The sequence below is a fragment of the Sparus aurata genome, chromosome 20, assembly GCF_900880675.1.
Source record: "Sparus aurata chromosome 20, fSpaAur1.1, whole genome shotgun sequence".
Taxonomy (NCBI): domain Eukaryota; kingdom Metazoa; phylum Chordata; class Actinopteri; order Spariformes; family Sparidae; genus Sparus; species Sparus aurata.
In genome coordinates, this window is record NC_044206.1 from 13667351 (window position 1) to 13695152 (window position 27802).

The 27802-nt window shown below is 39.8% G+C and overlaps 2 protein-coding genes and 1 long non-coding RNA gene across 3 annotated transcripts; 1 reads left to right on the top strand and 2 right to left on the bottom strand.

Annotated features, from left to right (window-relative positions):
* Positions 1–554: 554 nt before the first annotated feature.
* On the bottom strand, positions 555–13730 carry mmp25b (matrix metallopeptidase 25b). The gene is made up of 11 exons (XM_030401012.1): positions 13629–13730; positions 13429–13524; positions 11459–11591; positions 11199–11346; positions 9543–9847; positions 9172–9351; positions 7667–7751; positions 7311–7393; positions 7019–7171; positions 6041–6334; positions 555–3342 (listed from the first exon to the last, which is right to left on the bottom strand). The coding sequence occupies exons 2-11, from the start codon at positions 13510–13512 to the stop codon at positions 3080–3082; spliced, it is 1728 nt and encodes a 575-aa protein (XP_030256872.1). The 5' UTR covers positions 13513–13524; positions 13629–13730; the 3' UTR covers positions 555–3079.
* LOC115571566 (uncharacterized) lies at positions 4633–5946 on the top strand. Its single transcript, XR_003981945.1, has 2 exons — positions 4633–4939; positions 5546–5946. It is a non-coding gene; the product is annotated as an uncharacterized LOC115571566 (long non-coding RNA).
* Positions 13731–16691: 2961 nt separating the features above from the next.
* Positions 16692–26461, bottom strand: pax10 (paired box 10). The gene is made up of 8 exons (XM_030399436.1): positions 26187–26461; positions 25183–25416; positions 24829–25023; positions 22765–22847; positions 22499–22655; positions 21806–21879; positions 19342–19474; positions 16692–19240 (listed from the first exon to the last, which is right to left on the bottom strand). The coding sequence occupies exons 2-8, from the start codon at positions 25286–25288 to the stop codon at positions 19140–19142; spliced, it is 849 nt and encodes a 282-aa protein (XP_030255296.1). The 5' UTR covers positions 25289–25416; positions 26187–26461; the 3' UTR covers positions 16692–19139.
* Between the last annotated feature and the right edge of the window lie 1341 nt (positions 26462–27802).

Sequence of the window (27802 nt, forward strand, 5' to 3'; positions counted from 1 at the left end):
TGTGCTTTTATCCATAACACCCAGTGCCACTTTAGTGACAGAATACATACTCACTTGAACAACTTGAATACACTTTGATCAAAGGATTTAATATTTAACTAGATGCTATTAATTCATTTTCCAAGTTACTGAGAAAAGAGGAATGGCTTTGGAGTGAACGTGCACAGTCTTTCATGTAGAGTTTCCACATTGTGTTTGAGCTGGTAAATATAAAGGCACCTGAGTGACGCCAGGGCCAAATTGTGAACCATCAGCGAGGAGCAATCGGAACAAGGAGTCAACTCGCGCTCCACAGGGTCAACTTATGTATGTCATGGCCCGGAGGGATGGGTGTTCCGAATAAAGATACTGATCTTAGAGTGACTAATAGAGGACTGTTGCTAGAGAATGATGGGCATGTACGCCTTTGTCCAATGTATCATTTCATGTGATCCATGAGATAAAAAGCACAGCCTTAGTCAGGAGGTGCTGAGATCAAGCGATAATTTTCTAAACTATTTAAAAAGAACCTTGAGACTTGAGCCAAGGACAAAGACACACCACAAACAAGGAGCTTATATTAAGAACTCTGACATTTTAATAAGGATATTTTATACAATACTCCCTTGAAAATTGTTGATTTCCTGCATACAGACCTACAGCTACGGTACAGCATAGCTTAATAAAGACTACATCTGGCCTAACCTGAGAAAAAACATTACATATTGATCAACAAACCCCGAAATCCTACTAACTTTAAAGGTCCAATGTGTAGGAATTAGCGGGACCTATAGACAAAAACTGGAAAATAATATTTAAAATTATTTTCATTCATGTATAATTACTTAAAGCTCCAAATCATTCTGTTTTTGTTAGGGCTGTATCGTCGGCAACTGGACGTGTTCCAGTTCCTTGAAGACGTTTCAAGGAGTTGCAGGCTTTTAAACTCTGTGTGGAGGTCGGTTGGAGCAACGACCCACAAGTGGCCCTAATGACTCTGAAACTCAGCTCACACGCGACCTTAACGACTCTGTCAGGACACACCCAAACAGGGTGGACAAGAGGTGAAACGCCTTCTGGAAACTGAAACACGTCCATTTACCGTGACCTGGATGTTTTTGTATCCTTTGAATGTGCGTTTGGTTTCTACTAACTGAGCAGGCATAACATAGACTCAAAAGAGGGCCTGTCGTTTTTTAAAATATTTTTAGTGGCAACTGGGGAAGGGGGAGGCAAGGAGTCAATGCCAGATGCCACTCAATTTTACATGAAGATGAATTGTAACTAAGTACATTTCCTCAAGTAATTTTAAGGTACCACTACTTTCCATTCCCGGTCTGTAAATTAATCCACAATATGATTGTAATGTAAGTTGATTACTTTATATTACTTTTGAATTACCTAAATACCAAACATATGCAAACAAAAAAGAATATCAATATCAATAAAATGACTTTTACTTCATCTTAATACAAAAGTGTGAATTTGGTGAGAAAACACTTACAAAATGTATCTGTAATATAACAACCTCGTTCTTTCTGTAACTTCAACGGTCAAGCCTTTTTTTGTATCCCAATTATGTAATCCCATTGCATGTATTCAGTTACTCCCCAAGCCTGCAGATTGCAAGCAAAGTAGAACAAATTTAAAGTTATTACTTTTACAGCAATTGAAAAAAAATCTGATCTAATAATCGAATAGAACATTATTCACTTGACCCATAGAATTAATAAGACTTATACTCAGGTACTATCATGGGAACCAAAGTAATATTTTAATACTGTTACTCAAGTTTGACTTTTGGATACTTTTTACAACACTGATCTTATGCACTAGAGCTTTAAACATGAAATAATTTACTGGGTTAGAGCTGAAGAGTTTAGCTCCACCTCAGGATCACAGTTACAGAATAAAACAAATTTGAACAATCAAATAAAAAAGGAAAGGTTTTTTGCACAACAACAAATCAGCAAAGAAGAACTGAAAATATAAAAAGCTTGAACGAGTGTGAGATGAAACAGCTACTTCTTTGTGGTCATATTGCTCATTTTTTTCTCTTTTTTTTCTCCATATTTTTGCAGTTACATATGGGTACATGTCACTCAGTGGCTTGCTATGTTGTGGGTAATGTAGGTGCCGGCTTTCGAGTTTAAAAATTCAAACTAACAATTACCTGCCGTTTCCCACATACACTCTAGTCACCTGATCTCATCCAGCACCACAACTGTTTCCCGTTCCCTCATTATCTCCCTCCTGCATATACTGTAAATGAGCCCTCTTTCCTTGGTGACCAAAGATAGTTCCTGGTTTCACTTGCTATCTTAGTTTGGCCCTGTGGACTGTTTACCTGCTGCTCAACTCTGCTTTGAACTCTTGCCAACTAAAAATTGTTTGGCTACTAATATCTCTGCCACTGAGCTATGCCTATGTCTGTGTTCAGAAGCTGCACAACAACGATACCATTTCCATTTCTGAACTAAAAAAAACCCCCCAAAAAAACACATGACAAAACATGTTTCTTGTTCACCCTTCTTCAAAAGACAGTCTGCAAGTTTGATTAACCAAAGCACATTCCTGTTTGCACCGTAAACACAGGTATGTGTGCACACGCATTACTGTGGACTTTAAAAAAAATTAGCTCTGATGAAGAAATTGCACTTCGGTTTGTTTGTGTTGCCTGTTTGCCTTCCTAACATTGGGTGGTTATGTAAAGCCTCACTATGAGGGAGTGCAGGATTTCTGTATTGGATTTCCATACATTCCCCTATAAAGACTGTGTGTAACCCAATACGTGCTCTAGAAACAGAAGGGGATGAAATCCTATACCAGGATGGAGCGAGGGTGCACAAGATATACTTTTTTTCACGGTTCAGCAGTTTGTTGTAAGGTAAGTATTTACACTGGCATAATCCTTATGTTGAACTATGAGGCGGGTGTTTGACATAGGCTTTGTAACATGGCATGTAACTTGAAACCAGCTAATGGGCTGTAATCTAATGTGAGTGTATGACGATGTAAAGAGCCTTCATTACCCTCGAGTGGAAAAAAACGGAAGTAGTACAAAAACATCCTGCAGCCACACATTTCAAACCTCAGGTGTCTATTTTCTAATACACTCACTGATTGCCAATAATACAGAGATCAGGAGGAGCCAGCTGCTTCTTTTCAATGAAGATGATCCATTTAGTTCACAGCTGCACGCCTTTGGGATTCGGGGCCCGACTGCAGGGGAGGTTGTTGTGGCAGGCGGAGCCGGACATCTGAGCCAGTCTACAGCGATGGATTTAGGAGTGACGACTTCTTGGTTCAGTCCTCCGTTCTTCAGCACCCAGTAAAGGTTGTCCTTGAAGAAGTAGGCATCTCCTAAAGAGGGGCAGCAGTCGGTAATTTTGTTCATTTTTAACAGGGGGGGAGGCTCAGTGGGTTAGGTTTTACATGCTTTAATGGCTCACAAAACACATCTGCTTTCTCCTATTGCAGCTCTGTATTCCCCCTTTGTCTGAATCGCTCTGTTTCAGCTCCTGTCTCTTTAAGCCCACGCCCTCTTACATGCCAAACTAGCTGATAGACTTAAATTGGGCAAATGTGTGGCATGGTGAAGTAGTGTGATGTCACAAAGTCACAGAATTAAAGGCAAAACTACTGATTCAGGAGCAGCGTTTTCTGTGGGAGAGAAGAGTTTCTGTTGGACTTTTACCTTTTTTTAGACTTTCAAGACATTTTAAATTCACAAAAGCCTGAATCAAACTCTGAAGAGAAGGACAAAATAAATAAATGAAAAAGCATAATAGGTCTCCTATGAAGACAAAGAGTGCGTAAACTACGGATCACTTCTTGCTTTGGTTCTTCTTGCACACCTTAAATCCCACAGGCCCGACAAAATTAATATTTCTGGCTATGCTAACTGACCGAGAGAAAATAGCACAATTATGCAATCCTTCTGCTACTTCAGCACCATGGAGAGCATCATGGAGTTACTACTACTGATAATTTCAGAGCCATTAGCGGGGCCACAGACGAAGAGATGGAGAAGGGGGATGTCAGGCTTACAAGGGGACGCATTTTGGTCATTTGTGCTAACAAGGGTAATCATTCCCCTTAAATTGTCTACAGGTTGCAAAGTATTGGCTGATATATATGTATATATACATATATATATTGCATTGCATCATAGTTCATCAGTATGTGATCATTTGCAATGTGGGGATTGAGAAAGAGGAGCAAGGGGGATGTATTTTGGTCTTTTTGCTGATAAGAGCAATGCAAGATGAAGTTGATCCAACAGTCATCTGAGATTTATTTATGTGTCGCCTGGTATGTTGTGGGTTTTTTTTTTTATGTTTGGCTGCGTGGAATGCTGTTAGTCAAGTCAGACAAACTGATTGATGACTGACTGATTATCTTGACTTTGATCAGCTCTCTTCCATTGCTGTGACACACTCTACACCTTCCGAGGAACCTGCATGCGTAACTGTTGAAATATGCCATCAACCAACCAACCAACAACATTCCCTGTGGATTTTTTTTTTAGAACAGGTCACAGGAAGCTATCATATTGTAACCCCTATGAAAATACCACTTTGGGTTTACTGACTATTATTTATTTGTTTGGCTTTATAGTAATTCATTTTCATTTTAATATTTGGGTTTGTGAGGAAAACTGTATTTTAAATTGACTGCAGTTGTGTAAAATAGCCGCTAGAGGGCGCTTTATGTATGTAAAACGGAGTGAATTCAGAAGATGCGAGCATTGCATGCTGGGATTGACCGACCTCACCTAGGCCTAATGTTAACGAGACCGCGATACAGTCACGAGTGAAGTTGATGACAAGTTATGCAAGGAATACTACCTTATACTGATGTTTATGATTTTGTACGAGTCCGAAGTCGTTGACGGAGGGTTCTGATCACTGCGACCGGAGGATTTGCTGTATTTTGTTTTATACGATTGAGGGCTCCGGTGAGTGTACTAGCTTAGCATGTTACGTTGCTAGCGGACACATTATTTGTTCAGTTAAGTTATGATTAAGCTATGTTGAACCTTTCTTATTATCAAAAACCAATCGGGGTCAACTGTTAATGTTATGGAGATGTTGAAATGAGTGTATAAGCTGAGTTTTGTGTTTTGGAAATGCATTTATTTCGAATGAGGAACCGTGATTTTTACTGTGTCATTCTCAGGCGCCATGTTTAAGGTTGGAAAGTTAACAACGTGCTAGATGAGTGCTAATGTTCATGATTTGTACACGTAAAGGTCTTCTTGGTAATAATATGCGTTAGTTCATGTTTAGATGGTAAGAAAAATGCATAATAGTAGATGTGAATAAGAAATACATGATTGGTAAGTGACAAAAGATGATAAAGAATAAATGGTGTACATGATTTAACAATACTGTTAAAAAAGGGATAAAAACATGATGTCTAAGGTTTGATGTCTCAGGATGAAGTTTATCATTCCTTTTGTGGTCAGTATTATAAGTTGCACTTGAGTTAAAGAGAATAAGCGAGATACGATACTGTACAGTAATTGGTGATTGATAATTATTTTTGATTTGTGCTATGGCAGATTGGTTTTTTTGTTGTTGGATCTACACTGTGGGACAGCATCGATTCCAACCAGGACTTCTGTCTGGTGCGAGGCAAGGTTAGAGGGGATCTGGATTCCTCCATCTTCATCATCTTCCTGAAGATCCATTCCTGGAGCAGATAAGATCTAAAGCTGCGCAGCAATCATACAAACACACACACTACCTGGGTAGCACATACACATTGAGACACTTGGACGAACCCGAATACAAACTGAACTTTTGGACCAGACTTTGATGGACATTGATATCGGACAGCAATACGCTGTCAAGGGCAACTTTCAGTTTTGTTTTTTTGTTTAGTGGAGAATTGAATCTGAGGTGTGATTCTACTTTTTGTTGCTTGTGAAAATAAACATCCCTGTGTTTACATTTACACTAACTCATCCCTCGCTCTTTGAGTTGAATCTGAGTACAGTAGTCAAGTAAGTGTTGTTCTTACTGGGTTACAATATTTTAACACAACACAATGCTACCTTCTCCCCAGCTGATGATGTCATCCATATGGTTTGGCACTCCTGCCCAGAGACTGTTGTCCCGTGGGTAGCCCGGCTCAGGCTGCATGTTCGTCTCTTCCCCCTTACGGCTTTCGTCAAACCTCCAAAACTCCCCACCGCTGAACAGGTAGGTCTTGCCGTTGTGGGCCCAGATGAAGGCTGCCTCCACCCTGTCCACCATCACCCCGCTCCTTCTGCTCATGTTCCATTCAGAGATGGGCCGAGGATAGCCAGTCATGGCCACTGTGTCCTTGAAGACCCAGTATTGAGATCCTGGAAAGATGGAGGAAAGTTTGTGAATTTTAAAATGTGTTCTAGGAGGAAGACAGAGGGTGGAGTGGGTGTGATGTTACAGGAGGCAACATTTTTTGCTCATCGTGATTTAATACAAAGCTGTGAGGGAATGGGAGGTAACCGGTCTTGGCTGAAACCATGAATGTGTGTTCTTTGGTCTTTGTGTTATTCGTGTGTTGCTGAAAGACTAATAATAATAAGTCAAGCATGTTAAACCAGTATGATGTACAAAGGCAGCGTGGAGTCCATTTTTGTCTGTCCTCTAAGGCAGAGAAGTTGTACTTATCATTAGTCACTGTTTGCATGTCCATTTAACTTGAAGGGACACAAAGAGTAACTAATGATTTAGTAATTAGCAATTAATGACTCATTACTAGTTCGTGCCACTCAGCAGGCGGTTTATAGTTATTCAGGAACCGACTCATGAAGGAAGTGGTCAGTATGTCTTTTCATAGATATTCATGAACTATTCATGAACCCAATGAAATGATCATTAGACTAGACTTTCTGCATTACTCATCCTCCTTTAAAACCACCTCGTTAAAAGTAGCATCAGTGTCAAGTTCATGAGAAGACTCAACCACATTCACATGCCTTTCTCACACCCTCTGCTTTGACTCTGCATAGACACACCTAACCACAGGATATCTTTTTGTCTCTTACCAATAAAGAAGATGATACGGCTGTCGCTCTTCCTCTCATACACTGCGTCGATCTTGTTCGTTCCTTGCGGAAGTCCAATCCAGAAGTTTTTGATCTGAGCCGGATTGAGGGACACCAAAGACCCATCTCGCTTTGTTCTCCAGAAGTGTTCACCTTTTCAGGAAGAAAATCAAAATGACCATCATGTGTATATATTCAGTCATACTATAGATGAAAAAGGAGATCACCAAGTTTGTGTATAACACTAGAATAATTTAACGTGATTTTGGAGATTTGACATTTTTATCCTTACCTTTAAAAAAGAAGACCTCCCCCCTGATATTTGCCACTGCATCAAAGCCTCCCCGACAGCGCTCGGGGAACAAGGGCTCAGACCTGAGAAGTTCAATCAAGACTCCTGATATTGCATAAGATGTAATTTGACAAAACATTCACTAGAGGGTGCAACAAGACCAAACACTGTCGTAATGAGGATCGCTCAGAGGGCTTTTATCTGCATCCTCTTGTCTGAAATTACACATCATCATTCATTTGCCTTAGATTAAACTGAGTGCATGGATAGGATATTCATAGTAGATGCAAATGATAAGTGCATATCATCCAGGTGGATATACAGTAGCTCTTTATCTTTCCTCTGGCTCTACTCACGGCTGTGTTGCTCTTGGAGGAGGTGGACTGGGCAGGCGTGGGAGGTCCGGATCAACCCCACCTGATGGCCTCTCATCCTTCACACCTATGACAGAATGGTGACAGCGGACAACGTTGAAGATGTGGTGAAAGCTGATGAAAAACTGTGCAAGCAGCTGACATTCTTCTCAGTGGCTCAAAGAGGTTGACAAACAGGATGCAAACACTACCTTTGGAAATAAAAGGAAACTGAAAGGCAATGCATGCACCTTTACACACATTAGTGCTGCTCTTTGACTTCCTATATGGTTGATTGGGTTTTCATGGTCGTTTTATATAATTTGTGGAGAGTTCTATCAAGCTATGATTCAAAATACTTTAAATTTGAAACTAAAATTGAACACGCTGTCATATAAACTATAGGTAAACATTAACATTTTCTACTGGTTCAAGGCCAATTCTCCATCTTCGGGAGGATATCACAAGATATAGCCTACCATAAACCACCAATGCTCATGTTTATGTGGACCATAAGCATTTTACACCTCAATAAATCAAGTGATAGATCAATGCTGGATGGATTAGATGCCTAAGAGGAACCATCTGAGACTTTCAGCCATGTTAGTGATGCAGGATATCAATATTGGTCAATCTGATGGCTTGTCGGTTCACCCCTTTGGTCTAGACTAAAACATTCAACATCACTGGACGGATTGCTATTTTGGTGAGGACATTCGTGGTTCTGATAGTTGTTTCCCTCTTTTGCCGTCATTAGGTAAGAATTTTTATTCATCTAATACTTTGTTTTGTGACCAAATTGTGCTAATCCAAGGATCAGCCCCATCAGCCTCAGCTGCAGTTTGTGTTAAGTGCTAAAAATGTAATGTTAGCATGCTAGGAGGCTGAACTAAGATGGCGAACATGGGAAACAAAATGTACATTTACCTCCAACATCTTGTCTTTCAATATTCCTTGAAGGTCAAAAAATTTACATAGCATTTTAACTAATATTATAAACAGAATGTAAAGAAACGACAGTGTTGATTTTGTGATTTGTATGTATTGTTTTGTTTTGCATATCGACTGAATGAGCATGCTAACCAGCTAGCCCCCAGCCATCCTGTCCAAATCTCCTGTGCTAGTTAAACACCAACACTCCCCTGGAGCCCCGAGCTCCCCAGTCTGGACCGCCAGCTGGATGGTGTGTGTTAAGGTCCCTTTTCAATTGATATGTGTGCCTTCTACCAACCTGCACCACTGGGTGGCTTTGCAGGAAACACAATTCTAACGAGAGGGCAACATTTTTCACTGGGGAACAGTCTTTGACGAATACAGCAAGTGGAGGACTGCAAAAGCATTTACAACTGCAAACATTCTAGTGAGTTTCACTGAGTTCAACTAAAATGACGATTTCATATCAGGCAAACGTACCAACATACTTGAAAACCACCACAAATCAACACATGCTGTAAGAGGGACAGATGAATATGTACTATAGAGCGTAGTCAGTCCATCTGGTTACTGACCATACAGCTGTTGGATGGCCAGCTTGTCATCCAGTTCCAGCTTGAAGTGCTGAATGTTTCCCACAGCTCCCTGGTAGTAGGGCCTCATGATGGACGGATCAGAGGACGAATGGGACAAGCCCAGTGCGTGGCCAAACTCGTGCACTGCAACTGTGAACAAGTCTGTGCTGCCGCTGTCACCTGAGGAGGCGTGAAGCTGTTACTGGATCACATAAACAACCATGTATTTACAGTTCAACGTCACTGAATAAGCAGAAAGACAAAGAACTCTGTTTTCTTAATTCATTACTGCAGATCACTATGTCATTATAGTTTTTGCATCAGACACATCCATCATGTATCCAGCCATCATCACTTCAATCAGTAAATACCTCCATAGCTCCAGATCTCATCATCATCAAAGTGTGTGTCACCCGCCACTTCATCCCTGCTGGGGAAAAAGGCGTGGGCAAGGGTGCCACCCTGCCCGTCAAAAGGGTACCCGTCTTCGTGAAGAAAGCGGTTAAAAGACACTCTGATGTCCCCTCCAGCCGCCGCCCCCCTGCTGTCAGTCGACAGCCGACGGAAGTTCACGGGGGCTGCGTCGCTCCAAGCTTTGAAGGCGTGAGTCAGGATGTTGTCCACCAAACTTGGTGCCATTCCGGGTGAGAGGGTGGTCGATGGGTAGCTGTGGACACTGTGGACAGGAATAGATTTTAGATTTCAACAAGATTTATACACCACAAATTCCCAGAACATGACTGTTGCAGCCGCCTATGCTCACAGTTTGGTCAGGTTTGGGGGTTGTGGTTTGGCCTAAAATAGCCCCATTACTCATGTAACTTCTTGTAAGCTATGGTTGCACTTTCGCACTTAACTACATTAGCAAGTAAAAATAGTTCACTGCTGACCGTGGGAGCAAAAAAAACGGTCTATACAGACTTTTTCGCTCCATATATTACTTTGTCCGACTTCCTCTTGCTCCGACTGATCTCACCATCAAAATCAATGCTCATTTTTGTGATGAGGACAGTTGGAATATTTTGTTTTTCAAGAATTTTCCAATTTTTTCCTCCTTGACCTAAAGTTAAAAGGGGCTCTGTGTAACTATATGTAGCATTTTATATGTATTAATGACTATTTTAACAGCCATATGCGAGCAGATAGTAACGTGATGTGATAAATGAGACCTTCACCGTTTCACTGGTTGCCTATACAAGCCTGTGTGTGATTGATGTTGTTTAATGCTACTCAACTGTGGATTTCTTTGTGAAGAACTTAAATATTGGGACTTTTTGCATGTTGTCGAGTGCCTCGTCTCAGTGACTCTCTACGACTCTCCACTCTCTACAGATTCAACCATCAGCTGTCTTACAAATGGCACCTTTAAAGGATGAGTCTGGCAAACAAATCCAACGAAAAGACCATAACCAATGATGAAACTGTCTTACTAACAAGTATTGCCTGTGTCGTCACAGCCTGACACAATGTTTAACGACACAAAAACTATTAAAAACACATCAATCAGCCTCACTGCTGCAGGACTGTTGACACATTTGGCCCATTAATGGCACTTTTTAACTTCAGTAAAAATATAGAATAACAACAGTCTTGTTTTTATTTACTCTTCTATATGAGATTCATTTTCTTAAAGTATTTTCTGTCATTGTACATCATGATTCTGTATGACATAGATTTTACAACTTTGTCCTAAAATTTGTATGCGATCATTGATTTGTCTTTCTAATTCCTCCACAGATGGCATATTGCAAGGTACACATTTACCAATAAACAAAGACATTACAGTGGTGGAAGCAATTAATCCAAACATTTTGTATGAGCATGAGTAAATATTTGCCAAACTGTTGGATTAAAAAACTGATTTCCAGTTAAAATGCTTGCAGACACAGAAAAAATGTCAAAAAGCTTTTGTGATTGAGAAACAAATTATGCACTTCCCCAAAAAAAACAAACATGACATATAAGGATATGATTCATAAAGGGAAGAGATAAAGCCACAATGTAACATGACAGGAAACATACTGTACCTCCATGTGAGGTCTGTCTTGTGCCACTTAAGGCCTGACAGGGCATATCTTTTCCTCCTCCTCCTCCTCCTCCTCCGCATGTCCTCACTCCCAACAATATCCGGCAGGGAGCATCGCGGTGTGGACATGAGTTTGAGGGTTTCATGGTCTGGAAGAGAAGAACATCACATAGTGTGCAATCAAGAGCAGATTACAGGAAGTTTGAGACCCACATCTAAGATATTCTGAATATATTTTTGGTTTGAGTTTTTGGTTGTTACCGAGCACGCCGGTCTCCTGGACGCCACCGAATCTCTGCATGACACGGATGGCTTTCTCTAGTCCATCTTTGGTCTGCAGTTTACTCGTGCGTGGGTCAGCAGGAGGAAGGTAGCCATACCTGCTCAACCAATCCTGCACAAATGACAAGGAAACCACAGTAAACAACAACACGCTCAACATATGTGAATCAACAATATCAAGCCAGTCATCCAGATGCAATGCTGGCAGCTAACAGTTCTGTACTATGTGTCACACGCGACTTGTCATAGTGACATTACCACAAAACGCGTTCACATGACATGTTTATGACCTTTTTTTGGAAATGATGTTTCAAATCGGGGCAACTTAAGGTAAAGGGGTGCCAAGCCAGTGACCACAGTTCAAGACTTTGTTTCAACATTTGTAAGTGACAAACCACTGGATATTTTTTAAGGAGACCTTGACACATTTTTAGCTGTTAGTGGGGATAAATCTTGGTGTTTTCTACAAGACCTTGGACATCTTCAGCCGTGTTCATGGCGACCAAAACAAATATGAAACTGCTATTTGTAGGAAAAGTCAATTTCTGAGTCTTATCCCAATCTACTCAAATTATGACGCTCTGGGTTTCACAAATTGTCAAAAACTGACGCTTTAGGTTGTAGGACGGGTCAGCCGCCATTCCAAAGTGTCAGCTTTTGACGAGTTGGGAATGAGACTTACAACTCAAGCTTTGACCCAAAACCCAGTTGTCTCCTAATGTAAGTTAAACTGAACCTAAAAAGATGTAACGCAAAGAACTTTTAACACATCCATGGCTTGCAGAGAAAAACATCCCTTACATTTATTCTGCTGGCACTGTTGAGGCTATCACTGAAATCCAACTCTTACATGAGACGACTCAAAGATTCTGGGCGAGCACTGACATCATGGAGGCCATTCGATCCACGGCTCCACCACTACCATAAATCAGATCCAGCATGTTCCTCACAATGCAGTGTGTCAGCCTTTTTTGCCCTCATTAATATTATATGACCCTGTCCTTGTTGAGTGAGTTGCTTGATGGGATAAAGGCAGTGTTGAATTTGCATTTTGCATACCAGAGGCTCTAATCAGAACAACTGAATGGAGAAAGGGCTGAAAGTGAAATAATGTCATAATCTTGGCTTGGTATGGTTTCTGTTGATGTGTATCTCTGTCAAAGGAAGACAAAACCGTTTCTTAAATGAGATTTTGAAACTCTCCTTCCTCCACCTTTCTGTTGTGGGCGTAGAGAGGAAAGGGTGTGCCTTGTACGTTAGTAGCTAACCTCCCATGACAGACACCAGCAGCATCATACAAAATGTCGACTTTTAAGGTGGAGGAAGTGAAATAATTTGTGAAATAACACATAACACTGACATCCTTTTTTGGGACGTTGTGCAAAATTGAGCAACACTGATTCTTTTTGAGGAAGTGTGTGTGAGTCAGCTGTAAATGAAAAGCTTCCCAAAATGTGTTTCATGATTTGATATATTTGGTCATGACTGAAAATTGAACTTACTGAAATGCCTAGAACATGGAAAGCCTCGAAAGCATCACAGCCAAATGGAGGGTCGACATTTTCCCTCATTAAACTGACTAAAGAATGCAGGGTCATTTTTCCTTTGAAATAAATCACAGTCACTGGGTGTGTAAATATTTGTTCCTAAACTGACTTGGCCGGGATTCAAAACGCCTAAAGTCAAATAGCCTATATTATCAACAAAGTGGTCCTCTCGCCATGTTTAGTGAGATTGAGCAAAAAAAAAAACAAGCCTGTGATTTTCGGCTCAAGAAAGTGCCTTTCTTCTTAAGGGAAAATCAGATAAGTATAACGTGATTTAAAGACAACACTCAGTCTCACATGACGTGATTGATCAATAATAAAGGACGGTGACAGGACAGCTACACACAAACACACTTTTCAGAGTTTAGATAAGAGGACACTATTTCACTCTTCAGCACTCACCACTGCTTTGCTGTACTGGTCGGACTGTCCAGATGTGCCTCCCGATAAGGTCAAAAGCGTCAACACCAGGAGACCCAACTCCATCCCAGACGGTCACTGCAACAGAAGCGCTCCGTTATCATCACAACACTTCACATCTGGAGCAAACATGGGACATTTTCTCGCTGCTGACCGCAAGCAGCATCTCAAACAAAGCTCACCGTTGTATCTGCTCTAGTAGCTTCGGTTCTTCTGGGACTAGGCGGTGCTGATCAATAAGTAAGAAGGCTTGTCTCTCTCTCCTCAGCTGCTCATTGACTTCCTTCTTATTCATCCGCGATGGCTGGTGAGAGCGTGCTGCTTTTTTCTTTACTGAATTGAAGTAAATTAAACACTAAACCAACTTCCGGATATGCTTCAATAAAAAAAAAAGGTTTGTTATAGAGCGTTTTAACAGCTGAAACTAAATATAAACACTTCAATAGCGGTTTAATGACATGCCTAAATAAATGAGGAAATATAAGTTTTTCCACAAAATGCTCAAATGAATAAATAACCATTTAACTCAATGCTTTGAATGTAAACGTATTAAATTTATTTGAGAACTGATTTGTTCAACTATAAGTTTACCATTTTTTTTTATCATGTTTAAAAGTTTGAAGGCAAAACATCTGCTGTTATAAATAATATGTCATTAATAAAAGCTTATTACAATGATCAGCTCTTTTCCAGAGGGTTAGGGGTCTTACTATGCATTAGATGGATCCCCTTGAATTAAAGAGCTAAAACACAAAGCAGGTGCCATGTTGGATTGACTCCAGCATGGCCGAGTTTATATGTTTAGAGTCCAATGGGCAAACTTTTGCTCTTGGGCGCCCCTGGCCCCCAGGTTACCATTAATGCACTCACAGCACTCCGTAGATAACACATTTACCATAGTTGTGGCCTTATAAGAGCACTTGAAGCAAAGTATATGAAACACATCCCTCCCCTTCCCCCCAAAAGCCAACTGTCTGCTTTATCACAGCAGAGCAGTAAAACATATCTAGCATGTTTTCATTAGCAACTCATCAAATATGGCAGGTTGCTCAACTCTAGAGTCAGTATTGGACGTGAAAGGCTCCATGGTCAAGTCAGCACTCAAATGTTATATGCAATGTCTGGTTGAGACTTATTGACATTTCAAATGGTCTCAGTTTGGTTAGGTTACCCAAAAAATTTTACATAATCACACCATAGTAACGATTTTCAACAAGATATATTGTACCAGTATTATCCAAGACAAATTACTAAAACATTCTTTTGAGGGAAATTGACGGCGCTGCAATAAGCCGGAGTGCACCGGCATCTCACATCCCATGATGTTTGTGGGTCAGTCTCTCTGCAGACCGTCACTGGTATTATATTTCCCTGTCTCTCCTCCCCCCTCTTTCTCCTCTCCTCCAGTCTTTAATTTCTGTCCATCCTCCAGGGAGCTAAGTGAGTCATGCCATTAGCACAAATGCTGCCCTGCTAATGGGTGGTCAGTTTCCTTCATGTCCACTTCATGGTCGGTTCAGTCGGTTATGATGATGAACGTCCATTAATGCTGTAGTTCCTCTGAAGGTATATGAATACGTAATTTACTTGTCACGTGCATAAAATTCATACTGACGCCCTTTTTGGCAGTGAAATCTTTGTTCTAACACAAACATTGCTTTAAGTGATGGATAATTTCTCTCCTCCAGACTGACCCTGATACGCAGCTGGAGCCTTAGTGAAGTCTGGGGAGAATCCTGATGTTTGCTGCTCGTCAGAGTTGCTGTTTTCTGGTTCAAACAATATACAAAGCTGAAGTCGGAAAGAGCACGATTGCCGGCCTACATTATCTGAAACAAATAAAATATTTTAAACCTGCATCAGCTGCTTTTTGGCCACTTGGGGGTAGCAGAAACATACTGTAAACAAAAGATTGACATATCTTCACGTTTTGAATGCAAAGTATGTGATTTCTGCCCCTGGGGGTTGATCAATCAAAACAATGAGACAAACGAAGGCATCTGTGGATGCCGAGGAAGAAGCGCAGGATCATGGGTGGTGTTGTCTTCACTGTTAAACAGCCACCATTGCCGATGAATAGGGTTGGGGGGATCCAAATTACCTCCTCCTGGGAACAACACAGAGCTTACCCCCTGAATAGTCGCCATCACTGTAAACATATAATTTTGAATTATATTTAAAAAATGCATCGAAATACTTGAGCTAAATATAGACTAAAAACATTATCATTTCTTTTATCTTTTACTGTCCCTCCTTGACATGGCTCACAGTGGTGTGGTCCACTTCACCAACCTGCCCTCACAAACACACACATTAGTGCTTGGGTATGAGTGTCGCTGGGAGTATGTCTGTGGTTGTGGCTGACTCCATTAAGTAACTACTTTGCACAAGTTTACTTAAAACAAGAGATGTGTCTGACATTTTTACCTTGAACAAAAAACCTTTTAGAACAAAACACATTTACAATTAAACCAAACTACATTCGGTTCCATCCACCACCTCGCGATTAAACCTCGTGTGTAAACGTAGCCACAATTCACGGTAAATGGGGCTGGCGAGAGCAATGAGAGTCCAACCAAATAGTCCATAGTTTTCCATTTTTAATATAAAAATATAGATTATATCAGCTTTAAAGGTGGAATATGTGGGCATGGTTATCAACAGGGTAACCGCTAACTGCTGCCAACTGTGGCTGTCGTAGCTAATTAGCTAAATTAGCAAAGCAGCTAGCGATTTGGACTTGGACCCCAGGGAATAGGGAAGTGTTAGTGTTTATACCGCATGCACAAGAGCTTTGGACAGAGATGGGAAAAGGCTTGCTGCTTAGCATGCTACCTTCAGCAGATATTACTGCAACACAAATACAACAACATCACAATGTCAAACTTGCTTTTTATTTCCATTCGATTTGCAATTCTAGCTGATTTTTGAATGTTTAACACTAAAATCTTTACATATTGCCCCTTTGAATAAGCCTAAACCTAATTCTATTTTGTGTGGATTTGTTACACTTCAGATACAATGTTGCCAATTATGTAAAAAAAATTAAAAATTATCCGATCAATGAAATTTATATTTTTCACATCCTATTGAATTTGCCTAAAATGCTTATTATAACTAATCATTTTAATCATTTTCACCAAAGTTGGTGAGTCATACGGCCATTATCAATCTTTGTTTCCCACGTTGAACAACACGGACAGTCAGGAAAATGTGATATCAAATCAGAAATAAAGACCTGCGAATCGATATTCATTACACACAGTTTTATTTTCATTAAAGGGATCCAAGGCCTTCACAAAAGGGTTGACTCTTGGTAGCTATACAGTACTAACACAACACACAACAACAACAGAAACAACACAGAGGACTTATGTGAACGAGTGAAAAGACAAATAAATAAGAGCTGGAAGATGTTTCATATGAGCTTAAACTGAGATGCATCAACAAAAACAATACAGTCAGAGGAAAGTGAGCAGAGGTGAAAACTCTGCAAAGTACAGTAACGGTTTTGTACAATACTCGATTTATTTCTGCACGTAGCTGATTGTTTGTAGCGCCTTGTTTTGGTCATGCACAGTTGATAACGTCGTTGCTATTGCATGGACAGTGTTGCAAAAGAAATTCACAGTTTTTCCATTTTTTTATCTCCTCGACCTCCAGCGTTGATTGTCAGTCTTGCAAGCAAGTGTTTGCATGTGCTAGTTGAAGACAGCCTCATTGATTGTCACTGGCTGATTGATATGTTTTATTAGTGATGTGCAAAAAATCTCCAGCCAATCCAAGTATGTATCACTGCTAATTGTGTCACAGACTTGCTTCTCTTCTTTTTTTGATTGATTAGATTTAAAGAAAACATGTATTTATATGTGTATATAAAACAAAAAGAAAATTGCTTCACTTTTTGGCAAAGATCTGCAATACCTGTAAATTTGTAACATTTTCATGTTTTGCCTTGTATCAGACAATATCCGATACCAATACTGATATGGTGCAATCCTAATTTAAAGAGAAATTTGTGATCTTGAGTCCACACCGTGCTACATTCTTCCCTCCGATATATCCGACAATATTCCACAGTTATCTTCATCATACACAGATGTCTGTACAAAAATATGCAGTATCAGTCTTAGTGTAACGTTGCTGGCAGGGTAGGTAGGATTTCTTTTTTTTTTTATGGTACATTTTTAAGTTTTAGTAAAAGTGATTGCCATAAGCGAGTCTAAAATCTTCACAGTAGCCTCAGACAGCGTAAGGGAACAAGCTCGCTATCATAATATCATTGAGCTGCTCAAGTAACAAGAAACTGTGGTCACACTTCACAATACAGACATCTGCTGGCATTTCCTTAGTACCACTGAATCACTTACTGAAGCATTTCGGAATGGGGGAGTCATGATCATAACTCTTCCATTAGTTCAGCATGTTTAAGCAAAACATTTTTCCACTTTTCATATTCTTCCAGGCGACAATTAAAGCTTTTTATTTATATACTTGAAAAATAAATAAATAAATTGGGAGTGTATTTCAGTTTATGAACTTTCTAAACCGTCCATAATTCAATTCAATTCTGCCACCTCAAAGAATAACATACAGTATGTTAAATAAAACATGAGTTAATTAATAATCTAAAGTCAAAAGTCATATCGCTGTATGTGTTGCCTTTAATGAGTGGACATGAAAACGTTTTGTTTTAGAGAGATTATCATGCAGCAAAAGATGCTTGGGATCATTTAAATCGATTCAATTTCTAATTTTTTTTACTCCCTAATAGTGGTATAGGCATCAGCTCCAAAAAGCGATTATTAGTTGGGCATTACTTTAAAACAGATTGTGACTCTGTTTCCCTATTTTGTCTGTTTGTTTGTTGGTTTGTCAGCAGGATAACACAAAAACCACTGAACGGATTTCCACGAAACTTGGATGTAGGATGGGTCTCGGCCCAGAATAGTCCCCCTTTAATTTTGGTGCAAATTCGGGGAAAAGACATGGATACAAGATTTTTTTTTTTCACTTCCTACGATGTTGCAAGATGCCAACATCCTTAATGTCTCAGGGAATAATTCATGGATCTGTATGAAAAAAAAAGAGCCATATTTTGATAGCTTGTATCGACGTTGATGCAGATCTAAATAAAAATCTGGATCTAGCAGATTGAAATATGTTTTTCTTTTATAGTGGATATGGTTTGATTAAATTATAGTGGGGCCTTGATGAGGGTATGCACTCCGCTGCATGCCATTCTATTTTTTTGTGTGCGTTTTGTTTTTGGATCATCATCTTTAACTAAAGGCGATAATGTTCAACACAGTAATACTAAATAATCATACTATCAGGTCACTTGCTGCACCCAAAGACAGCCTAACCTAAACCCTGAAGTGATCTTGATCCTAATCCTGAGTCTATTTTAATCCTACACTCACCTCAAATTGATCTCATTTATCATCAACCTGTACTAAGCAAATACCAGTCTGAACAGAGTACTGTCAAGTGCAACCAAAGCTGCTCTTGGCTGAATTTGTAAACATTTAATGCATTTCGGGATGCAACTCATCCAGGCCCCCTTTATAGCTCAGTCCTGTGCTTCCTTAAAACCCGAGTGTCCCCCCATTTTCCTTGACACTTTTTTGTTACATGCCCCTATTTTCCCCCTCCATCTTTTCTGTTGCCTGTCGGCAGCGATTGTCTGTTGTTCACTGTAATCTTGCCCAGTACTGACCCAGGTTGTGACTCATGCCCTGCTGATCAGTTCCTGGAACCTGGACCGGCACTGAAACACCAGGCGATATGAGCCCTGAGTGGAAGAGAGGGGGAGGAAAAACAGAGAGCTTCTTTTAGCGTGCATTTCAGCAATCAGTTAGCGATCACAGAAGTTAAGTGAGTAAGAACACTCACCGGTGTTGGAGTTGGCTGAGGACGGAGTCTGCAGATGGGGTGAGGAGTACGCCGATGAGTCAAAGCTGCGCGGGGCAGAGGGTGATGGAGGCAACATGCAGGAGTAGGAGGAGGCCGACTGGGGAGGAATAGACTGAGAGAGGAGGAGTGAGGGAGAGGAAAGATTTGAATAAGATTCACATTGAAACAACATAAATGACTTTATTGTAGAAGAAAACGCCTTTTTCAGTATGACTGGTCCTTGAACCGCACCATGTGGTGTAAAAGGCAGCATAGTCTCACTTTAACCACATGGTGGTGCTAATGTGGTGTTGTATGGTAGAAATGAAGAGCAGCAGGAACAGCTCACATTCTTTGGATTGTGCAATTTAGAATTTTTCCTTTTTTACAGACCCCTGAAAAATTACCAATAGGTGTCCAGATACAGAATAGAGGGTTACTTTAATGAGATACAAGAGAAAAACTAAATAGTCTGAAATGTAAGTGAAATACAATTTAATGCATAATATTATATATATACATATAAAAAAATATCTGTGTAAGTTACAATGTTCGGTTCTTTTTTTGGGCCCTCAATAAATGCACAATTTGGTAATGGCAATTAAACAAAATTACTTAAATGCCCCATGTTTATTAATATTAATATTATTATTATTATTATTATTATTATTATTATTATTATTATTATTATTATTATTATTGTATTGTATTTTAGTGTATCTATTTATATTTCAACATTCAGAGGCAATTGTTTAGCCATGTTATTATAAGAAAACTATAGCTAACGTTATATGTGTTTTAAAAATGAATAAATACATAAATGTTGGAATATAGTTTCAGACTGGATATTCTTTAAAAAAAAAAATTCTTTAATATTTCAAAATGTATGTTAAACATTATTGAGACTCGGTGGTTGCTTCCTCTTCTGTCTGGGTCCCCTTGTGCCAATAAGGCCCTCGGCATGCGCCTACAATGCCTGTGCTTTGATTCTGCACAGCCCACGAGGCAAAGTTGCCTGTCCTAAGGTTCAATATGGATCACAAGATGTTTCAAGTAAAAAAAACAAAAACATTCTCTTGTTAACCTGTTTTTACTATTTTTACAGTTTTATTTTTGTAAGGTATTGAATATATACTAATACTTGGGACTACAGAGCCATTATCCATCTTATCAATACATCACAATAGGTGAAGATTCAGTTTTGGCACTGAGGTCTAGATACAACTGGTCTGATGTATTTGTATTGAGGTTTGTGCATGACATTTCATAGAAGAAGAAGAGATATTTGTACAGTTCTTAACACTCATGTTTAACAAGAAATTAAAGTAATGTGTCTTTTGATGCTGCTGTTGAGGCTGGGACGATAATTTTGTACAATTAAAAGCACTGCAGACTTTAAGCAGTGTGTGTTTGTCACTAAGGGCACACAGGAAAAAATATTTAGTCTAGATCCCCAAGCTTGTATAAATCCATCTAAGTAAAACAGCTTTGCAACTGCTGCTTCCCTTTAAAAAAAATCTCCGCCCTCTAGTTTCAAGATTAATTTGAATCCTGGTGATGCTCAAACAAAATGGCCTTCTGACAGTGTTTTGTTTAATAAACTTTGACGTGACCGTGGTAAGTCGCCAAAAAAACAAATGTGCATCTGCAGTTGCTTGCACTGGGTGCTCCGCTGACAGCCACACAAACAGTCCTGAAGAAGCAACGTCACCAACGTCACCTTCTTATGGAGTAACGGGAGAAGCTATTTTGCTGTATGATGATCTATATTGACCCCTTCTGCTGTCAGTCCAGTTCAGGATTACATTATTTTCTCTACAGCTATTTCATAACTCTCATGACTCAAACAACGAGCTGTGTATATATTATAATCAAGTATCATGTACATAAAATATTTTGATGTGCGTATAAAATATGATATTATCAAGAAGTTAAATCTAATCAGAATCAAGATTTGAGTCATTGTTTACAACAATAAAAAAAAAGATTTAACTTAAAATATGTATAATTGAAAAATGTCCATATTTTCATTATCGTTGCTTTTTTCTGTTATCTCAAATTTTCATTTACTAATATTGTTGTCATAAATAAATAGTAATGACTGAAAATGTTGTCATAGTTGTTCATTCAAAATTGACCTGAACAACAGCAATATCAATAGCTTTAGTTTAGTTTTTGTTAATCATTTGTTCGATGATTTATGATTATTAATTTAATCTTTATAAGAATCAGTGGTCATGGCAGCAGTATTAATATCTGCAGTAGTATTAATTTCTTAATTTCTTTACTTTCGCTATCGCATGTTTTATACCCTTGATGTTGAGTTAAGGAGTTAATAAACAGGTTCTGCTCTGAGATGGTGACCTGCTTTGGTAAAGTTTGGAAGGTGCTGATGAATGATGAATGATGAATGATGATGATGATGATGATGATGATGATGATGATGATGATGAAGATGTCCAACCTGGACTCCAGATGAGAAAACTGACAGGGAGCTGTAGCTGGGCAGGGACGACTCAGCCTGACTCAACATGGACCCTGGAGAGAGACACACAGAGCGAGATGGTGAGCACACAAACACACACACACACACACACACACGCAGACACATTGCTGTGGAGATGTTGTAATATAGATGCGCTCTAATGGAGAAACTCTAATGGTTTGGCTGCCTATGAAATGTCAAGCAGAGGGGAGCTCTGACGTTTATAATTATGAACTAGTTATATATTTCTGTCACCAAATATATAAATCATACGGCGCTTCAAGTATCACTCGTGATGTTTGAGCGAGCCAATCTGCACATGTTATTCACGAGTGTAAGTTAAAGGGGGGGAGAAATCCAAACTGGAAATGTTAATATTTACAATATTAATAACATAAAAATACAAACTCAGATTTTTTTTTTTTTTCCCCCATAACTGAATAAACAAGCTGAACTCAGAGGAAAATAAGGTTTTCAAGAACACTGTTTGAGGCTAGAACTGGCAGGGTCCGCCACATATAAAGCAGTAAGCAGTATGAAATTGTGTTGTCCTTTAAGGTTTGTAGGTTTGTTTATTCAGTCATCAAATCAAAGAGAGTTTGTTTAGTTAGCTTATAAATCAATCAGTTAAAACACCTTTAAACAATTGTCCTTCAGTGTGGTTGTGTTTACCTGAACTGCTGCCGTGCTGCTGATGATAGACGGACGTGTTGAAGGAAGTGGTCAGAGGGGCTTGGCTCTGTGAACAGGATGTCCCACCCCCTGACCTCCTTTGATTGCGCAGCTTCTCCTCCCTCCTCCACTTGGCTCTTCGGTTTGAGAACCACACCTGTCAATCAAAGAGGTCTTTTCATCGTGTCGTTGTATATTACAAGACAGATAGACATGTCGCTATGGGTTGAGCATCTGGGTTATATCAATTAAATGGGTTCAAGTACCTGTATCCTGGCCTCCGGTAGATCAATCTTGTTTGCCAATCTCTCCCTCGCAAAGACATCTGGGTAATGTGTCCTTTCAAACTCTGTGGAAGACATTAACTAATGTCAAACAAGCGGTGTGAGTCTTAATCGAGGATGACAGGACGACTGGAGAGCAGCTCGTCTGATAACCCTCACCGCGCGATGTTAACATGTTTTGCACTTGCATCTGTCTTTTCATGGGAAAGGGGGAAAAAATCGAGCCTCATGAAGATTCAAATGAAACAGGTCATAACCACCTTTAATTACCCGATAATTTCAACAGATATTAACCTGCATATCGGGTGCTTAAGATTAGTGTTGCTAATTATCTTGCCAGGGGATATACAAATCCAGAAAGCTGAGATGTATTCTTACAACCATATTTAAAATATTTATCTGTTGCACTTTGTATAAATTATTGATCATTATGGAACATGCAGAAAGTTCAAATGAAAGGATTCAAGTTGAGACGCTGCCTGAGCACTCAGGCTGACTAAAACTAAACTGAAGAAGAAAAATCCTCCAAGGTTTTTTTATTTTGGGGTCATTTATTCTCTAAATTCTGACTGATCAGTAGAAGCATTCGGCACACTATAATAACCATCATTAAAAAATGGCGAATTTATGGTTAATTAAACTTTAGTTGGGTTATTTAATTATTAACAAATAATAAAATGCTTGATCAACCGTTTATTAAGCAACTGATGTTTGTACATTGTTAATGAATACTGTGTAGTTAATCTATAGTAGTAGTAGTAGTTTACAGTATAAAATGATAATGATTCACAGAGCGGTTTCTTTGTTAACAGAGCAATAACCATTAACTAATGTCTAATTAACTATTAATTTAGTATTGATGGATATTTTAAAGTGTTACCTTAATGAACAGTATAGCTATTCGGTGTCCTGACTCACAGCATATAACAGATGGAGAGTAACTTGAGGTAACTTAATTCCGGCCGTTGTTTAAACAGCGTGGTCTGTGTTTGTGTCACTGACACATTCTGCATCAGAGTATCATCTCTCATTGTGGCAGTTAATTTATAGTTGACAAACTGCTGACATTTTTGTTGTTGACAAGTCGAAATGAGAATATGCCTCACCCTCTAACTGACAGTCTGAGTCATCCTAATGAACTCTGAAGTTTCAGGTCTCGTAATGGAGATGTCTTTGTAGATGTTACTGCCTGCGCTTATGTCAGTTTGGCAAGTGTCAAGAGGGAACATAAAGCAAATAAATCAGTTAAACTTTTGTTAAAGACAGACTTGAAAGGCTGCAGGATGAGTCATTATGGGTTGTTTTTTTTTTGTTTTTTTTACTGATGAAAATATTATATACCACACATCACCAACTGGAGTTCACACTGGTGACACTGGTTAATAAATCCATATTGCAGAAAGACAACAATGCTGGCTCTCCGAATTAAGTCTGTCTCACAAATTGTTATAATTGGCTTGGTTATAATTGGCGTCTGTGTCAACACATGATTGTTATTGTGCCTTGGCCGCGCACTGAGGTCAGTGTACCTCATTAATGTCATTTGCACAGAGTGACCACACTGATACATTTCCACTCGGCTGCACAGTGGACATTGCGTCCTTATTTAGCTCAAGGGCCCGCTGCAGCCATATCCAGTCAAGGGTGGCTTTCTGATCCCTCTCAGCGGATATCAGGGCTACGAGGGCCACATCTCGCTGCATAATACAGCCACAGTAATGATGCATTATCAAGACTGCTGCCAGAGGCTTTTTGGAGCAGATGAGGAATATTTGCAGAGATAAAGATTCTGTATAATTTGCATCTGGAAGATTTCACGGGTGCCACTGTTTGGCATGTCTTTAAATCAAAAGTCAGGCACAAAATCAGCCTGATTTTTTTGTGTGCACGTTTGTGATTTCTAATATTTCAGTCCTCTGCCATAAAGGTGTTGGCAGGGGAAAAAAACAGCAGGATAAGCTGCGTCATGACACACTCTGGTCTGGCTCAAGGAGGGCAGTGATTGGCTGAAAAGCAGAGTGCTGTGCGTGCTTGCAATGGCCTGACCTTTCTCCAGAGCCTCGATCTGCTCCTGCGTGAAGCTGGTCCTGTTCCTCTGCAGCTTCCTCTTGAGCTGCAGCCTCAGCTGAGACTCCTCGCCCTCGTCCCTCTCCACGGGGACTCCTCCCCCTCGGCCCGTCCCTCCTCCCCCTGCCTCTCCCCCCATGCTGCCCTCGGTGTCCAGCAGACAGCCCTCAGACACTGGAATGGAGGAAGGTGACAAAAGAGATGTGGAAGTGTCAAGAGAAATTGTAGCGTTTTCATTATAATGTGAGATTCATGCTTTGAGCTAACAGGAAGTTGGCGAGACAGCCAGGAGGGCCACATTTCACTGACATGTGTTGAGAAGTTCCCCCTCACCTGTGCTGTGTTGCGTCTGAACGCCGGTGGGGTCATGGTACCAGTTATTAGGCCCGCTCCAGTTTGAGCCGCTCTGCAGGTTCAGCATGGTTAACTTCTCATACATACTACGAGTGTCCGAACCACCATGAAGAGAAAAATAAAAACAGTCCTGTCCTGCGCGTGTCCGCCCCTGTTTACCGTCACCTTTGGCTCCTCTCTCTCCCTCCCTCGATCCTCCAATCCTTCCTCCTCCTGAGGGGTGGGGGGAGGTGGGGTGGGGTGGGGGGGTAGTAGAAGAGAAGAAGAAGAAGAAGAAGAAGAAGGAGGAGGGGTTCATATCGCATGAGTTCACACATGGTCGGCATTGTGGTGAATTAGCCTCATGATGACAGACAGAAATGGAGTTAGTTACATGCCTGCTGTCGTAACGTGTGTGTGTTATACATTGGTATGCTAGTATACCATGGGGAGCTAAGGTACATTAGAACCCACTCTGAAAGCTATGACATTTATTATGCTACTTGCTTTTAGCCCTATCTCTGCTGATGAGCCCGGGCATGCAAGCGAACACACGCATGCATGAAAAGGCAAACTGGCATCGCACAAGATCTTTCATAAAACATTCGATCGAAACCCGTATTTAACTTTACGACTATAAATATCATTATCTGCATGTGTTCAAGTTAAAGACGAATTCATGCTGTTATCTTCTCCATCTATTCGATCTAACTCTCCTGTTTTAATGGGAAATTTCCTCTTTTGAGAGTCAGAAAGGAATGCAAAGGTACGTCAATACTCGGGCAAATCTCGCAAACTACTGCAGTAGCACAATGTCAAAGGTCAAACTTCTTTCATTTGGACAAAGCAGCCCCGGGACGACAATACATTCACATGATCTTCTGGTAAATTAAAGAAATTATTAACTTGTCGTCGACCCCAAAGCCACGACCAAAGTCCGTTTTTAAAGCTCTCATCACGCACACGCGAAAACACAGCAGAGACTAGATTTTTAGCAAACTTACCAAGTGTCCAGGTAAAATGATGCGGGGGTCCTGTGCGTTACTTTCCTCCTCTGTGGACCTTTATTCCCCTGTTCCCCCTGCGTCCCTTGTTCTCCAGCTTTGTTGATAACACTATGTGTGTGTGTGTATGTGTGTGTGTGTAAAGGAGAGAGTAGGAGAGAGATGGAGAGAGTTAGACAGGGTGAGAGAGAGTGAAAGAGGGAGAGGGGGGGCTCTGGAGAGAAATGCGTCTGCGGGCACTCTTGTCCTCCAAGCGATGGAGAGAGAGAGAGGGAGAGAGAGAAAGAGGGCGAGGGAGAGAGGGAGAGAGAGAGAGAGAGAGAGAGAGAGGGAGAGACAGAGAGAGAGAGGGAGAGAGAGAGGGAGCCACCGAGGGGTGACAAAGTGAGTCAACATCAGTGTCAAGTTTGAACTTAATGCCAGCGAGAGGAGGAGGGGAGGCCGAGAGAGTAGAGCATAAAGCACAGATAATGGAGAGATAGTGGACGATAAATAGATGATGGAATTCAATTTTAACCATAAATTGCACATAAATATTGAGCATGATTGGGAGTCAAGCGTGTCAGTTTTTTTTTACACAAACCAGACAACCGACATCAGCAGATCAAACTCAATGAAAACATGTTAAAACACGGCATTCTTTACAACTATTACCGACTGAGTGAAAACAGAATCAATGCTTAAAAAGCCAATTAGAAAACACCTTTCAAAAATCATATATTTAGTGTACAACATATATTAATGTCTAATGTTTAAGGTGTGTAAAGCTATGATATCTATTGTACAGTTTCAAATGTATTTCTGTGGACTGTAATGTTTAATGTATGTACATGAAAGCATGTTATGAGTTGAGAGTATCCTAACAAATAAACAATGCCATTTTTAATTGACCATTGTCAAGCAATGTTTTTAAAACTTTGACAAATCTTTGAATTGTCCATGTGCACCTGTTATTGGTTTGTATTGTTATAATTAATGCATTCAGCTAATAGAGTCCTTTAGGTAATTGTATTATTATTAGGAGTTGACTGTAAGGCATAAAAACACATTGTTATATTGATTTGTCATTTTTAATTTCTCACCTGACTGGCCATCTGGAATTAAGAGGGAAGGAATACTGTCGGCTATATTTAGTTCTTGCATTACAGTTCTTATTTAAAAGTTCTTATTTATGATTTTTCATTTAAAGGTTTTGGATGTGTTGCTGCGAAGGGATGAGTAAAGAGGTGAGGCATTTCAACCTCTCTGTCCTTAATTTCCAAGTATATTATTTGTATTTTATGTTGTGATAATATCGTGTATCGCAATATTTGGGTGATATAAAATCTGCCTAAAAACATGCAACATTAGGCTTAGTAATACATTATTAAATAGATTTCTCTGTCTGCTAGGGCCACTATTAATGTATGATGTCACACACAAAAAGACACGTCATTGCTGGATAATTATGAGTAGTAATATCAAACATAGAGAGATATAAAGAGATGAGTATTCTTGTTAAAAAATATTAGTTTCCAGCCTGTATCATTAACCCTTAAAACATATTAAAACTTCTCTATAATTATGACTTATGATTATGAATAGATGACTTTTAATTTGTTCAGCAACATCCAAAA